The sequence below is a fragment of the Rhinatrema bivittatum genome, chromosome 4, assembly GCF_901001135.1.
Source record: "Rhinatrema bivittatum chromosome 4, aRhiBiv1.1, whole genome shotgun sequence".
Classification (NCBI taxonomy): domain Eukaryota; kingdom Metazoa; phylum Chordata; class Amphibia; order Gymnophiona; family Rhinatrematidae; genus Rhinatrema; species Rhinatrema bivittatum.
In genome coordinates, this window is record NC_042618.1 from 315283851 (window position 1) to 315298079 (window position 14229).

At 41.8% G+C, this 14229-nt stretch overlaps 1 protein-coding gene across 2 annotated transcripts in view; it reads right to left on the reverse strand.

Annotated features, from left to right (window-relative positions):
- B3GNTL1 (UDP-GlcNAc:betaGal beta-1,3-N-acetylglucosaminyltransferase like 1) overlaps positions 1-14229 on the reverse strand; it is a 715330-nt gene that overhangs the window by 427246 nt on the left and 273855 nt on the right. For both annotated transcript variants that reach the window (XM_029600286.1, XM_029600287.1), the window contains exon 6: positions 4654-4749. In XM_029600286.1, coding sequence (XP_029456146.1) covers positions 4654-4749 — 96 coding nt within the window. The remainder of the gene's footprint in view (positions 1-4653; positions 4750-14229) is intronic.

Here is a 14229-nt window from a genome sequence, read left to right on the forward strand (position 1 = left end):
TGTAGTAAGAAGGGCCACAAGGTGGAGTCTTTTCCCAAGGATCTACTAGAAGAGCTTTATAGAATATGAGTCTGGTAAAAAAAAGTCTTCCCTGAAGTACTTCTGAAGTACCTCCTTCTTTTGTGCACTTGGTGGAGAGAATGGTCATAAGGAAGTCTTCCTTACTCGGTTGGTTGTGACAAGAGAGCCCATGAACCAAGGAAAGGTATTAATGACCAGGATGGGATAAAAAGAGGAGAAGTTTTTCCTCTTTTCTGGTGAGCCAGGGCCCCTGACAGGATTTTGTCTTTTAGCAGACCCTGAGGGGGAAGTAGAACCACTCTGTGAGTACAAGGAAACATGTGAGAGGAATAAAGGACAGAAGCTCCCTGGGACTGTTTTCTAGGTAGCCCAGTTGGCATAACTTCACAGAAGCAGGGTATTGTTATTATCAAGCAAAAAGGATAGGCCACTGAAAGTATACCGGAGTTAGACCCCCATATGTATTGAACAAATGGGTAAAGTCAAGAGAGAGAAAGATGGCAGACTGAAATTACAAAGATATCTAGATCCAAAGGGACAAAAGAAGGAAAATAAATCTAGAGCAGATAATAGGGTAGGGGAAGAAAAATTATCCTCAACCAAACAAGCTTCAAATATGGGGCAAACCCTGAAAGATCAACTTGGAGGACAAAGTCAGTGATGGAAAGGGAGAGCCTTGTCCAATATCCGGCAGAAACTGAATAAAGACAGAAGTAAAACTGCAAAGGAAGCCCCAAGCTGGCTAAAATATGAGATAGAACTGCGGGAGCAATTAACTCAGTTATTACCAGACTTCCTTAACAGCCACAGGGAAATCTGTGAAAAAGTTGTACAACTCTGGAGTGAGTTACAAGAGACCCACCAGAAGCATCTCGACTCCAAGGTGAAGTGGAAAGAGGTGGCTGAGGAATGGAAGAAAGCTGAATAGAATTTGCAGGAGACCCAAGTTAAACTTCAGGAGAATGGGAAGGCTAGGGCAAAACTCATAGAAGGGACTAACCAGTTAGGAAAGGAATTGAAGGCAGTGAAAATGGACCTAAAAGATGCTCTGGACATCACTGTAGCTCAGCAGGAGCTGCAGACAAAGTATGAACAGGAAGTGACTGAGTTGAAAAAGACAATTGAAAAAGAAGCCAAGAGTCATGAATCCCTGGTTCCTGTGTCAGTCTTCATTCCTGTTTCCAAGTCTTCGTTCTTAAGCCTTCAGTCCAAGTCTTCAGAGTCCTGTCCAAGTCTTCAGAGTCCTCGTCCTTGATTTTAGAGTCTGAGTTCCTGAGTCTGAGTTCCTGGTTCCTGTCCCTTGCCTCCGGAATTCTTGTTCCAGCCATCTGCTTATTTCAAGTCCTGAGCCTTCATTTTCTTCCAAGTATCCTAAGTCTTGTCTTGTTCCAAATTCCGAGCACTCGTCTTGTAATGAATCTTCAGCCTTCAGCCTTATGTTGTCATGAGTGTCCAGAGTCCTCCACCTCCATCTATCCTCATCCACAAACTGCTTCCAAGCAGTAAGGCTTTACCCCAGAGACCAGTATGCATTGCTGGTTCTTGGTTCCTGGTGTTTGTTGGACGCTCAAGTGTTCCTGTTCCAAGTCAAGAGTGTTTCTGTTTCAGACAGCCCATGTCCGTATGCGCTCACCCACCAGCGGCATGGACCATGGCCAGCCCCGGGGTTGTGTCGCGGCACAGGGGCTCACGCTCACATCTGTCCGTGCTCACAACAGTAGCCTGGATTGACCACTGTTGGAAACAGGATGCTGGGCTTGATGGACCCATGGTCTGATGCAGTATGGTAACATCTTATGTTCTTAAAACCTGCAGGGAAATCCAAACCAAGCAATATATAGGTCTGCAGAAATCCAGAGTTTAGATAAAAGAGGAAAGGGCCAGGTTTACATAGAAATACAGGTCCTAAAGTTGGCCCATAACCATAGCCAAGACAGCCAAAGGGGGCTAATAAGACTGCAAGACACAGGGCCTTTACACAGATACCCAGAAGGAAGAGCAGGAGGAGGAATGGAGCAGCTGACTGTAATAAATCCCCTATATCCATCAGTACGAATAGGATAAAAAGAGGTTGGTGGACCTTTTAAAAATCTGAGAAGGCACACAGTAGATCCAGAAGGCACAATGAAAATAGAAAAGTAAAGATAAGTAGACCGCTTAAAAGCCTTTCTGTGAACACTCATCAAGGAAAATACTAAAAAGATTTGGATTATTTTTTTTTAAGTCAGAAAGGCAAGCACTCCCTGATGGAACATGGAGCAGAGGAGGAGTGTATGTAAAGGATAAAAGGCTAAGGGAAGATATCCTTAACTGGTCTACCTTAAACAAAAACCTGCTGACTCACTGGGAGAGCTCTACATTTTAAAACAGACTGGGAGGAAAAAGGAGTGTGACAGCCTGAAGGCAGAGGGAAAGAGAAGCCTAGGAATCCTAAAGTATAATAAATCAAAGGAGCCAGGTCTATCTGACTATAGTCCCAAACCACAAAGAAGCAAGCCTACTAGAAGAGGCTAACCAGAAAAGGTCCCGAGAGTGGTAGGAAAAGCTGCTGGCTAAAGTAAACCAATAACTAGAACTGTTTTACTTTCTCCTGATCTTTATATTCATGAGACATGGGCTGTCACTCTCTGAGTGTAAATAGAATGAACAAATTGCAGTAAATCTGCATTCAGATGGAGCCTGCTATCTGATGATTTATTTTAAAAGCACCTTAAGCCTAAAGAATAACAGGAAAAACCCAGCCTAGATTCCCACAAAAGCCTAAATACATCCATGAGAAAGATCAGCATTGTCAAATGTTTAAAATGCTGTTCTGATACTCAAATGCTCTTGCTAGGTAACAATCATTTACACTAGCATTTCTCAATTGTGATTACTGTGGTTACATGAGAACAAAGGATATCTGTGTACCCACCACAGATGAGAACTCCTGCCTCACACAATCCTTGATGGGGCTACCTGTAAATCTGCTTTTTATCACCTACACAATATTACTTAAGTCTGCCTCTTTCTTGTCACTTCTGCTGACATCCTAGCTCATATTCTTATACCTGGGAACTCTCCAGATTTGGCCCAGAGACTCCGGAATTCTAAAAGAAATACCGGGTCTCTGGGCCAATATCGGAAATCTCCAGGTGCTGCAGCAAAACCAATCTGCTTGGACCCGGAAAGAAGAAAGGAATGTCACTGGTCTTGTGCGGCTGAAAAAGCAGGAACTCGACAGTGATTTCTACCATCTCAGGACCTTTTTAACTCTTAACTTCACTTCCTCATGACACCACCTGCTCCTGCACAGCCTGTTTCCTATATCCAGCCACCTGCCCGCCCCATCCTGTTTGCCTTAGCCAATCGACATTGCGATTTCCTGCCCGTGCATCAAACGAGGAGTAAGAAACAGGCAGCGTCCACTTCCGCAGCACAGGAGGAGAAGGAAGAGGTTGCTGCTGCTCCAGGAGCCCAAGTTAGAATCTGCTGTTGCTTTTGTGTTTTGAAAGGGGGGGAGAGAGAATGAATGAACATGTGTGTGAGAGTGAGTGTGTATTTGTGTAGGAAGAGGAGATCTGAGAGTATATATAGGTGAGTAGGAGAGAGCTGAGTGCAAGGGAGCATGGTTGTGAAAGTGAGTGGGCATATGTGTATGGAAGAGGGAGAGACATGAATGAGTGTGTGTTGGTGGGAGATTGGCAGAAGTAAAGGTGTAAATGGACATGTGAGATTGTGAGAGAATGAGCAGTGAAAGTAAGTGTGAACATGTAAGACTGTTTATGAGAGCAAATATGTGAGCATCCAGTCTCACTGTGCAGTTGCCCTCCCCCCCGCCCCTGCTAATCCATGGTAATCTCAGGGTGACTGGAAGTCAAAAGTTCCTAGGTATGTATATTCTGATCTCTTCCAGCTTTGATTACAGCAATTTCCAAATTTCTCATCCTCAGTATACTCAGAATACTGCTGCTTTTCTCCTCATGCACTTTAAAACAGCAAGACCATAACTCCGCTGACTCCATATCCCTTTCCATGTATTATCTATTGAATTATCTTATAACTACTCAACACTGATCAAGTCCCGGCAAATCTCACAGGTTTCAATTCAGCAAAAATACTCGCATTTCATAAATAAGTAAATAAATGTATGCCTAGTTTCAGCCAGCTGCAAAAAAGATAATCAGGTCATCATAGGATGCATTTGTCTCTGTTCTGTAGAGATTTACTTCTATGTATATTTATTGCACATCTCTGAATATCACAAAATAGAAGCAATAAAAACTACAGTCTGAAAGTGAAGACACCTATGAACAATTTACTTCTACCCGCTAATCAGCAGTTGTGTCAGTAATCAAAGCACTAGTTCTACACACGAAATTAATGAAATGTAGAAGCACTACATGGTTAGGTATTTTCAGACCTGCATTTTCTATTTAAAAAAAAAAAATATTCCACCAATTCGAAATGATTTGTTCTTGGCCAGTCCAAAAATATAAGATACAGTCTTCCATAAAAGTACCATACAAAAACCTGACAGTGGCATACGAGCACAAAATATTCTGGGCACCTACAATAAAATGGCTGCTTTCTTTCCAATAGTGAGTTAACACCAAAATAATCCAGAGCCAAAGAAAGAAAAAAATGACTTACTTGTGTAAGAAGCTGTTCCGGTGTCAGGTTATTGATCCAACGAGTGTAGCGTTCAGTAGAGTTAGCTGGCTCCCTCCTAACCTGGCAGCCGATAATCTGGAACACAATCACAGCATGCTCAATCATAAATATTGCACTATAACCATTCAGAGGTAGTGACACACCTGAAAACAGCACTACAATTATAAAAGCAAGTGCAAAAAAGGGGAATCAATGGGAATCAATCTTAAGTTATATGAAATTACTTGTTAAAACCCCTACAAACGTCTACTACGCAGGGGTAGGGGTAGGCGGTAAATTAGCAGGTTAAACGCGCGGCTAAACTGCAGGTTAAAAAGGCGATAGTCGGGGCGTGCGTTACTGAATGGGGGGGAATAGCTAATCCGATCGTTTACATCTCATATACATGCCGCGGGCGGAAAGGGGTACCCGTTGATTTAAAGAAGCGGTAAGAATGGATTAAAAGGTATAGTGAATCGCGGGTGGGCTAATGCGGCAAAATTGTGAGTAGAAAGCGGGTTAGAAGCAGGGTAACCGCGGACGCACTTTACTGTATCGGCCTGTCAATGAGCACAAGTTATTTTCTGTACAGCCAAAAAGAAAAGCAATACTAGAGTAAATAACTAACTGCTTCATAATTCATTACAAAAACACATATGCTGAAAACAAAAACACCTATTTTGGTATGCCACTAAATGATAGACATCCACTGAAATTGTTTATTATGTTACCACAGGAAGGATGCTGGGCAAAATGCCAACAGTGATTGTGCCAGCTACTGACAACCTGGTTGCACCCAAGAAACATTTGATATTTTTCTAAATGGACTTGAAGGTATCCATTCAAATCCTTCTTTACAAAAATAAAATAAAAATAAAAATACCAGGTGAGGGCAGAGCTGTCTTTCCCCAACCACTGAATGGGCAATGGTTAAATAGGACTTCAAAGGGGCACTGCTAAAAAAAAAAAAATTAAGTCTTTTCACCAAAGTGCAAGGCTCAGTCCTTTTCTCTCAGGATGCATTAGCAGACAATAGGAGCTGACAATGTGTCAGTTCCTGGGAAAAAAATGTCATAAGCACCAATATGTTTTCACTGTACATCAAATTCCTTCTCAATACATCATGCAGACTAACCTGTAACTCAGATCTGTGTTAATAATGACATTAACAGTGGCAATAAATACAGGGCTGCTTCTGCCAAGTGAAATAACAGGCAGTCATCTAGGAAAACAGTGTAATTAAGTCCAGCAAACATTTTGCTGTTCCCACCCACCCAGAGGCTTGTAAAAAGGACCTACTTAGTTGCTAAAGTTCATGTAAGTCATCATGTCTGGCTAATTCTTCTGTTAATGCAATAAAATGTATCACAATCTCCAGAAATCAATTTTAACAAGTGAATTTTTATGACTGATTTCAGACAATCTCAATAGGATAGAGTTTGATAATAGGATTCTCTGGTACAAAGTAGGCAAGACCAAGGCTTTTATGGCCACAAAATATGCCTAATTGGCAGGGGAGAGCTATTTGTGAAGAAAAGACTTTTCAGGGAAGTAAAAAAAAAAAAAAATTTAAAAAAAAAAAGAGATTTGAAAGTAATGAATGCTATGTATTCCCAAGCCTCATTATCTGAAAGGTATTTCCAAACATAATAAGAAGTTTAACTTCACCCAAGAAATATAAGGGCCTCAGAGTTTTATAAATGTCACTTAATGAACAGCTGGCAAAGATAGAAAGAGGGGGATTAAAAGGAGTATAACCAGGATTTCTTTCTCAAGATTTGTTTCTAATTGGAGAACAAAGTTAGCAGCTATCTGTCCCCACCCAATCCTCAAATCTGTAGGAGATAAGAGGCAGGGAACAAAATTAATTACAGGATGCCATAAAGAAAAGTTGCTTGCTTGTACTAGGCATTCTCTGAAGAAAACAGTTTACCAGTCTCAAAAGTGGGGGACACACAACCATACCTGGCACCAAGCAGAATTACATTTCGAGTGTATTCTAGTAAACAAATGTCTTTACTGCACATGCACAGGATTTCCAAGAGGAGAAGGGGTAAGCTATGATAATGACGTACTGGTGAACGCTTGTGTTCAGAAAACATCTATTACAGGTAAGAAGCTTTGCTTTCTCTGAAGACAAGCAGGCCCGCCATGTCACATGAATAAGACTCCCTAGATAAGGATTGTCTTCAACATAAAAGAAGAGAACAGGACAATAGACAATGGGCACAAAACTTGTTGGGATGACATTTCTTATGTTTTGTTTGTTCTTTACTTTTATAAGAATACTAACTAGAACACAGTGATATAATAAATCACCCAGAAAAAAATATTGTCCCACCTAGTTTACCCAATTAGTCTTGTCCACATTACAAGGATATAAGCTAGCTACCAAATGAAGAAGCTTTACCACCTGCAGGATATCACACATCTGATTTGGGGAGAAAATTAAAAAAACATAAAAATGTGCCCTAAGGAGGAAGCAGCTGGGCTCTCTCAAAAAGGCTATGGAGGATAGATAGTCAAACACTACCGGTACAATCCCAACCATAGACTTTGTTCAGATAAATAAAAATGTCATGTGAATATGTAGCTTGAACTACACATTGCAGCCTTGCCAATCTCTTCTAGGGAGACGAACTACAGAACGGAAACTTTTGTCACAATGTCAAATCCATGGTGATGTCCTATGCCACAGTGGAAGTCTTGGTGAGAGGTTTTAAATTAAGCCAGTTCAGCATGAATCTGACAACTATAGGCTGTATAGAAATAGGGATTTCTTCTACCTTTTTATTTATACCCTGCGTTTATCGTCTGTTTTATTTTATTTTTTTTAATTTTGATAAGTTTTAACTCATTTTATCTTATTTTATTCTGACATTTAGTGATTATAATTGTATGTTTTATTCATATTTGTTTATTACATTATGTATGTAATTTTGTTCACCGCCTAGGCCTAACAGTGTTAGGCGGTCTATAAATTTAAATAAATGTAAATGTACATGGTGGTGAACTGCACCATCTCAATGTGGTGAATCCTATCAGAGATAGCTTTGAGAATGGAATGGGCAAGGCTGCTTTTGCCTATGAGCAAAAGGGACAGCTGCCCTGGACCCTGCATAGCAAAGAGCCCAACGTATGATCACACAGGACTCTGTCCCTGATGTCTCTATTGGCCAATGCCCAATCTCAAGCAGCAGAGAACAATCATTTGCTTCCTGCCCCAGCTACTTCTCTTCTAGACAGCCTGCAAGGGACAGGAGGAGAGGGGTAAGCTTGGAGCAGAGAGAGCACAAAGCTCAGCAAAAAAAGAGCCACTTTACTCCCTAATCCAGCCCCTCCTTTCTTGCCATTCAGGGACAGCCTTTAGCAGATACTGCAGAACAAAGAATAGCCACTCTGCTCCCTAATCCAGCTCCTTCTCGTTTCCCTATCCTGAGGGAACAAGAAGGGGTGAAATTGGAGTGGACACAAGAACTAAGAATTATTCCATTTTTGCCTGCATATTTCTATTTCTAATTTGTGGTCACTTATTTTATATGTGATGAGAATCATAGCATAAGAACTGTTATACTGGGTCAGATCAAGAGTCCATCAAGCCCAGTATCCTGTGGTCAATCCAAGTCACAAGTTCCTGGCAGGATCCCAAATAGTATTTATAATCTGCTTATAATGAGACATGCTAAGTGGAGTACAGGTATTTCCTAAAACACATACATAAAAGAAACAATATTAAATAAAAAATTATATCTTAAGCTTAAACTGTAATAAAACTGAACCGGTGCAGTTGAGAAGGCTTTAGGAAATAATATTGTGTTCAATCTTTTCTGAAATAGTTTTGATTTTCTGGTAATGTGTTCCTTAACTTACGACCAACAATAAAGATGGCAGAACTACGAACTTCCTGAAGATGAGGTTCATTCGCATTGGGTAACTCGAGGAGGTGCCGCAAAGCGGATTGTAATAAATGAGTAAGAATGTATTTCCTAAACAATGTTGAAATAATTCTGAAGCATTCTCCTAAAATGATTTCACAATTAACATAAAAACTAAACTTTATTAACTGAGGTACAGGCTAACCAATGCTGAGTTTGCAGAACTGAGTAACATGCTCATATTTAGAAGTCTTTGTAATCAGCCTGGCAACAGAATTCTGGAGATATTGTAATTCAGTAACCAAGTTTTAGGAAACCTTATATACAGGGAATTACAGTAAACACTAATTAGTTTTTTAAATAAACACTTGCACAATGGTTCTAAAACTGTCCTGCTCTAAAAAGGGGTCTAAAGTAGATGATGCTTTAGTAGATAGATTCCATACTGCTTATATTCAGAGATTAGCAGTGACATTTCTCATTACTACCTGGTAAAAACAGAAACTTGTCCAAACCTTTTTTAAACCTAGCTATGCTAACTGACTTTATCAAATCCTCAGGCAATGAATTCTAGAGCTTAATTGCATGTTGAGTGAAAAGAAATTTCTCCAATTTGTTTTAAATGTACTACTTAGCAACTTTATAGAGTGTTCTGTAGTCTTTTTATTTTTTGACAAAGTAAACAGATTTGCATTTACCCCTTCTATTCCACTCATGATTTTATAGACCTATCATATCTCCTCTCAGCTGTCTCTTCTCCAAGCTGAAAGGTTTTAACCTCTTTATCCTTTCCTCATAGGAAGCTATTCCATCCCTATCATTTTGGTCACCCTTCTCTTTACTTTTTGTAGGTCTAATATATCTTTTTGAGATGAGATGACCAGAATTGCACACAGTACCATAGGTGTAGTCATACCATGGAGCAACAGAGAGGTATTATGATACTCTACGTTTTATTCTCCATTCCTTTCCTAATAATTCCTAACATTATTTGCTTTTTTGGACTGCCATCGCACACTGAGCCAATAATTTCAACATATTGCTCACAATGACGCCTAGATCCTTTTCTTGGGCGGTGCTTCCTAATATGGAACCTAACATCATGTTACTACATTTTGGATAATTTTTTTCCTATATGTATCACTTTACATTTCTCCACATTAAATTTCATCTGCCATTTGGATGCCCAGTCTCACAAGATCCTCCTGAAATTTGTGTCATCTGCAAAAAAGATCACCTCACTCATCATTCTCATTTCAAGATTATTTGCAAACATATGTCTGTGTTCTGCATGTGACCCGGAAGTAGTATGCTGCTAGCATACAGGTTCTATGTAATGATCAGCAGCAGTCCAGCTTGTTCTAATTTCCCAAAAGGAGGTGCATTGGTGTTTTAGGGTGGAGTGGAATATTTGCAGTATTGCCTTTACATATAGGTTTGTTGCTGTTTTTGTTCTAGGAGTTAGTGCTGTTTTGGTATGGCAAGTATAATATATTGTTTGTGTGTGACATTTTAGCAGGGTTTTGTGTTCCTTCACAACAATGTCTTGTAATGAAGGGAGTTTGTTTCACTGTTACTGAGGTAACAACAGAATCAGAATTTTTTTTTCTATGGTGAGTAGGAAAAAACTATCCTTGCTCTGCCAATCATTTCAGAGACCATAGATGACACTAATCAGACATTGTGATGTGAATTCCAAAACATTATGTGTGTGTGGGTATATACCTGGAGTCCCTAACCACTTTGTGGTCCCTTATTCTGCATTAGATGACAGTTGGTCTTTGTTCTGCATGTTTGACTGAAGTGAGGTATTTTACTTGTATTTAGTTTCTGTATAGGATGTATAGCATTCTGATTGGCCTGTTTTTCCAATAAGAAATAGATTGGTGTTCTAGGATCCGGTCTTATTATGTCGCTGTTTGAGTCCGGAGAGTTTGTAAAGTTTAGGTATGGCAGTTTTGCTATATAGGTTTTGAGTGCTGTGAGGGAGTATACAGAAAACTCCTTCAGACTACCTTAAAGGACCAGGCACAGCTGTCTCGCCCAGTCTTCCTTAAAATTCAAACCCACAGGGAATCCTGGGTGAAGAGAGAAGCCCCTCACCAAAGTTTAAGAACTCAGAGCCTGGAAGGTTTAAACGGGGCCCGGGGAGCAGGCAGTGACCCACCGTACTCTGTTATGTTTAAGGACTGTGTCTTACCTGAAGCTTAGGTGAGCTGCATTGTTCGTATTGAGTTTACTTTTTCACTGTAAATAACGTGCACCCAAGGAACACCCAGAATATGCCTCATTTCTCTGGTTGTTCCCCAGTTGCTGTCACCCAAGTTACCAAATATGGTGGCAGCAGTGGAATCTCTTACCTAAGCAGGAAGCATATGCAAAAGCCCACAACTGCAGCAAGCAGGAAAAAAAACACCTTGCAGAGGTTTATCTTCTTCCTTTTCCTGGGGGTCTCCCAGTTCCACTCACCCTCCCCTTTGTACAACAAGCCAAGGGGGATAACCATTCCTGTGCAGTCAGGGTTCAAGAAGTGAGTCAGACAGGCCAACAGGCTTTGGTGCTTTTTCCCCCCTCTCCATTTTCCTGGAGAGTGACCCAATTTGGAGGTAGCGGAAAGAAGAGGACATGGAGCAAGTGACCCAGGTCCTTGCAGAATGCCCTGCAAAGCCAAATTAGTCAGCAGCAGGTACCGTGAGAACAGGTGATGCAGCAGCAGATGTTATTTATTTATAACTTTTTTTTTTTATACCGAGGTTCAATTAACAGGATTAATTATCACTTCGGTTTACATAACAACCATCAAAAACAACAATGACAAGGTCTTGTCTTACAACAACAGTGGCAAGGTCTTGTCTTACATTGAACAAGGTAGAAAAAACCTGGATAACATAACTAGGGTGAAAGCAGGTATAGGAACAAAGGTAAACATAACTTGGGCGAAAACAGGGAATTTACAGATGTTGCTAATCCAGATAGCACAAACTGGGTAAACTGCAGTAATCAGTCTAGCTCCCTTGTCACCGACACTACTTAAAGAAGATACCAGGAGAAGACCCCGATGGTTTCCTTAACAAACTTTGAACACACAGCACAACTGGCAGGCTGGTCAGAGGGCAGGTGGGCTACCTATTTGGGGAATCTACTCACCGGGAATAGTCAAGATGCCTTCCAAACTGCCAATCTGGAAAGGAGGGCCACATACCAGGAAGTCAAAGCTGTCATTCTAGAGTGAGCAGGACTCACCCCGGAAGCCTATCAACAGCTATTTAGGCAGGGAATTCTGCAGGCTCGAGAAAACCCTTGGAACTTATTCCATAGAATTAAAGATGTTGCTTGGAAGTAGCTGCATCTGGAAGGGAAGACTGGTGTGGAAGTAGCCAAAGCAGTTCCACTGGAACAGTTCCTAGACAGTCTAGAATGGCCTATGCAGTGGGTTTGCCGTCACCCAAACCTTATGGTGGAAAAGGCACTAGAAGTAATGTAGGCCTTTCATCAGGCCCAGACTATGTCTGAGTCACCACTAGTCCCCAGAGAAGCAACTCGAATGGAGTAGAAGATGCTGGAGTCCTAAGAGCAGAAGCCCCAACAACTTGTGGCACAGCTCTGACTGGACATTTCACCTAAATCACAAGCCTCAGCTGGACCATCATGTTTTAGCTGTGGAGAGAGAGTCCATTTTTCCAGTGACTGTCCTCTCAGGAAAGATGAACCCGTGGACGTTAATGCAGCACCACCTCACTTTTGTAATTTCGTGGATATCCCCAGCCAGGGAATCTCTACTTTGTGATTGAGCTAGATTGCATCTCAATCCAAGCATTGTTAGACTCTGGGAGTGTGAAAACACTCATTCGAAGAGAGTTACTGAAACGAGTCCAGATTGACTACAACAGAGTAGTGACCCTAGCATGCATCCACAGGAACCAACAGCAGTATCTAACAAGCCAGGTACAACTAAAGACCCCGGTCAGCCAAGACCAAATTGAGATGGGAGTTCTTCCTTGGCTATCCTATCCCATGGTGATTGGATTTGACTATCTGAACTTCAAGAACCTGTGGAATTAGCTCACAAAGGGCTTGTCCAATCAAAACAATGAAGAATTGGAGTTTCCAGAATTCTTAACCTTGAATGATCCAGATATGTATCATAAAGACTCTAAGACTCCTAAGTCCCGGAGGCAACACCAACAGGACAAATATAGTTATGCCTCTAATTTAGAGGCAGCCGAGGAGACAGGGTCCGGGAAGAACAGCAACCCACCTAGAACATTCCCTTTGAGTAGGAAAAGGGGGGTGGACCCAGGGAGCTTTAGGCAGGTCCAGAGGGAGGATGAGTCCTTTAAGTGGGCCCAGGAGCATATGCAGAGGGTGGACAGGAAGCTAGTCCCAGGAACACAGGTTACAGGCCCTATTCCTCCTTATTTTGTGTTAAGAGGGGACCTACTTTACCAAGTCATAGAGGGAAGTATGGAGGGGGAATTAATAGGCCAACTCCTAGTTCCCAAACCATTATCATCAGGAGATCATGCAACTAGCCCATAGCCACCATATAGAGGGTCACCTAGGGGAGAAAATATTGGCACAGTTCTATTGGCTGGGCCTACATAAATAGGTCCAGTGGTATTACTGGTCCTGCCCTACCTGCCAACTCACAAAGCCTGCCGGTGCACAGGTGGCACATCTCATCCCCATGCCCATAATCAAAACACCTTTTGAAAGGGTGGGCATGGATCTTGTGGGGCTTCTTGAGAGATCTACTTGAAATAAATGCATCCTCATCATTCTGGACTATGCCACCCAGATATCCAGAGAAAATCCCGCTACAGAACATGAAAAGTCTGGCAGTGGCGACGGCCCTAAGGACCGTCTTTGGTAGCCCAAGTTTTCTCACGACTTGGACTACCAAAGAAGATTCCAATGGATCAGGGAACCCTGTTTGTGTCCAAGGTAATGAAACAGCTCTGTACCTTGCTCAAGGTAAAAAACACTGCATACCTTGGTGTATCATCCACACATAGATGGCCTCGTTGCATGCTTCAATCAGATGCTCAAACAAATGTTGAGGAAATTTGTGAATGAAGAAAGCAAGAATTGGGACACATTGCTACCCACAATACGTGAAGTACCACAGAGCTCGATGGGGTTTTTCCCCTTTTGAGTTACTCTATGGGAAGATGGAGTCCTAAGAGCCAGAAGCCCCGTCAACTAGTGGCACAGCTCTGACCGGACATTTCACTTAAATCACAAGGAGACTGAGAGGACTCTTGGACACAGCTCATGAGACTTGGGAAGACGAAGGGAACCCTGGGCAGAACCTCGATGACTATCTCCGATTGCAGGATAGCCTAAAAAAAATTGGGGAAGCAGCCTATCTATGACTAAAGAAGGCTCAGGCTACCCATAGACTGTGGTTACATTCGCCCCACAGTCGAGTATTCCATCCAGGGGATCATGTAATTGTCCTCCCCTCCCATCTTCATAAATCGAGTGGTTAGCCTGTTTGCAAGGACGCTATGAAGTTTTAGAGAAAACAGGGCCCGTAGATTACAAAATAGCCCAGCTAGATAAACAAAAGAAAACTCAAATCTACCTTTTACGATCCTGCCTTTGGCTAGGCCGTGAGCAGTCTCTCACCTTTTTCTCCAGCCAGCCAGCTCCCCGATGCTGCTGCCATGCTCCGATGCTCCCAGGAGGCCGCCGACAG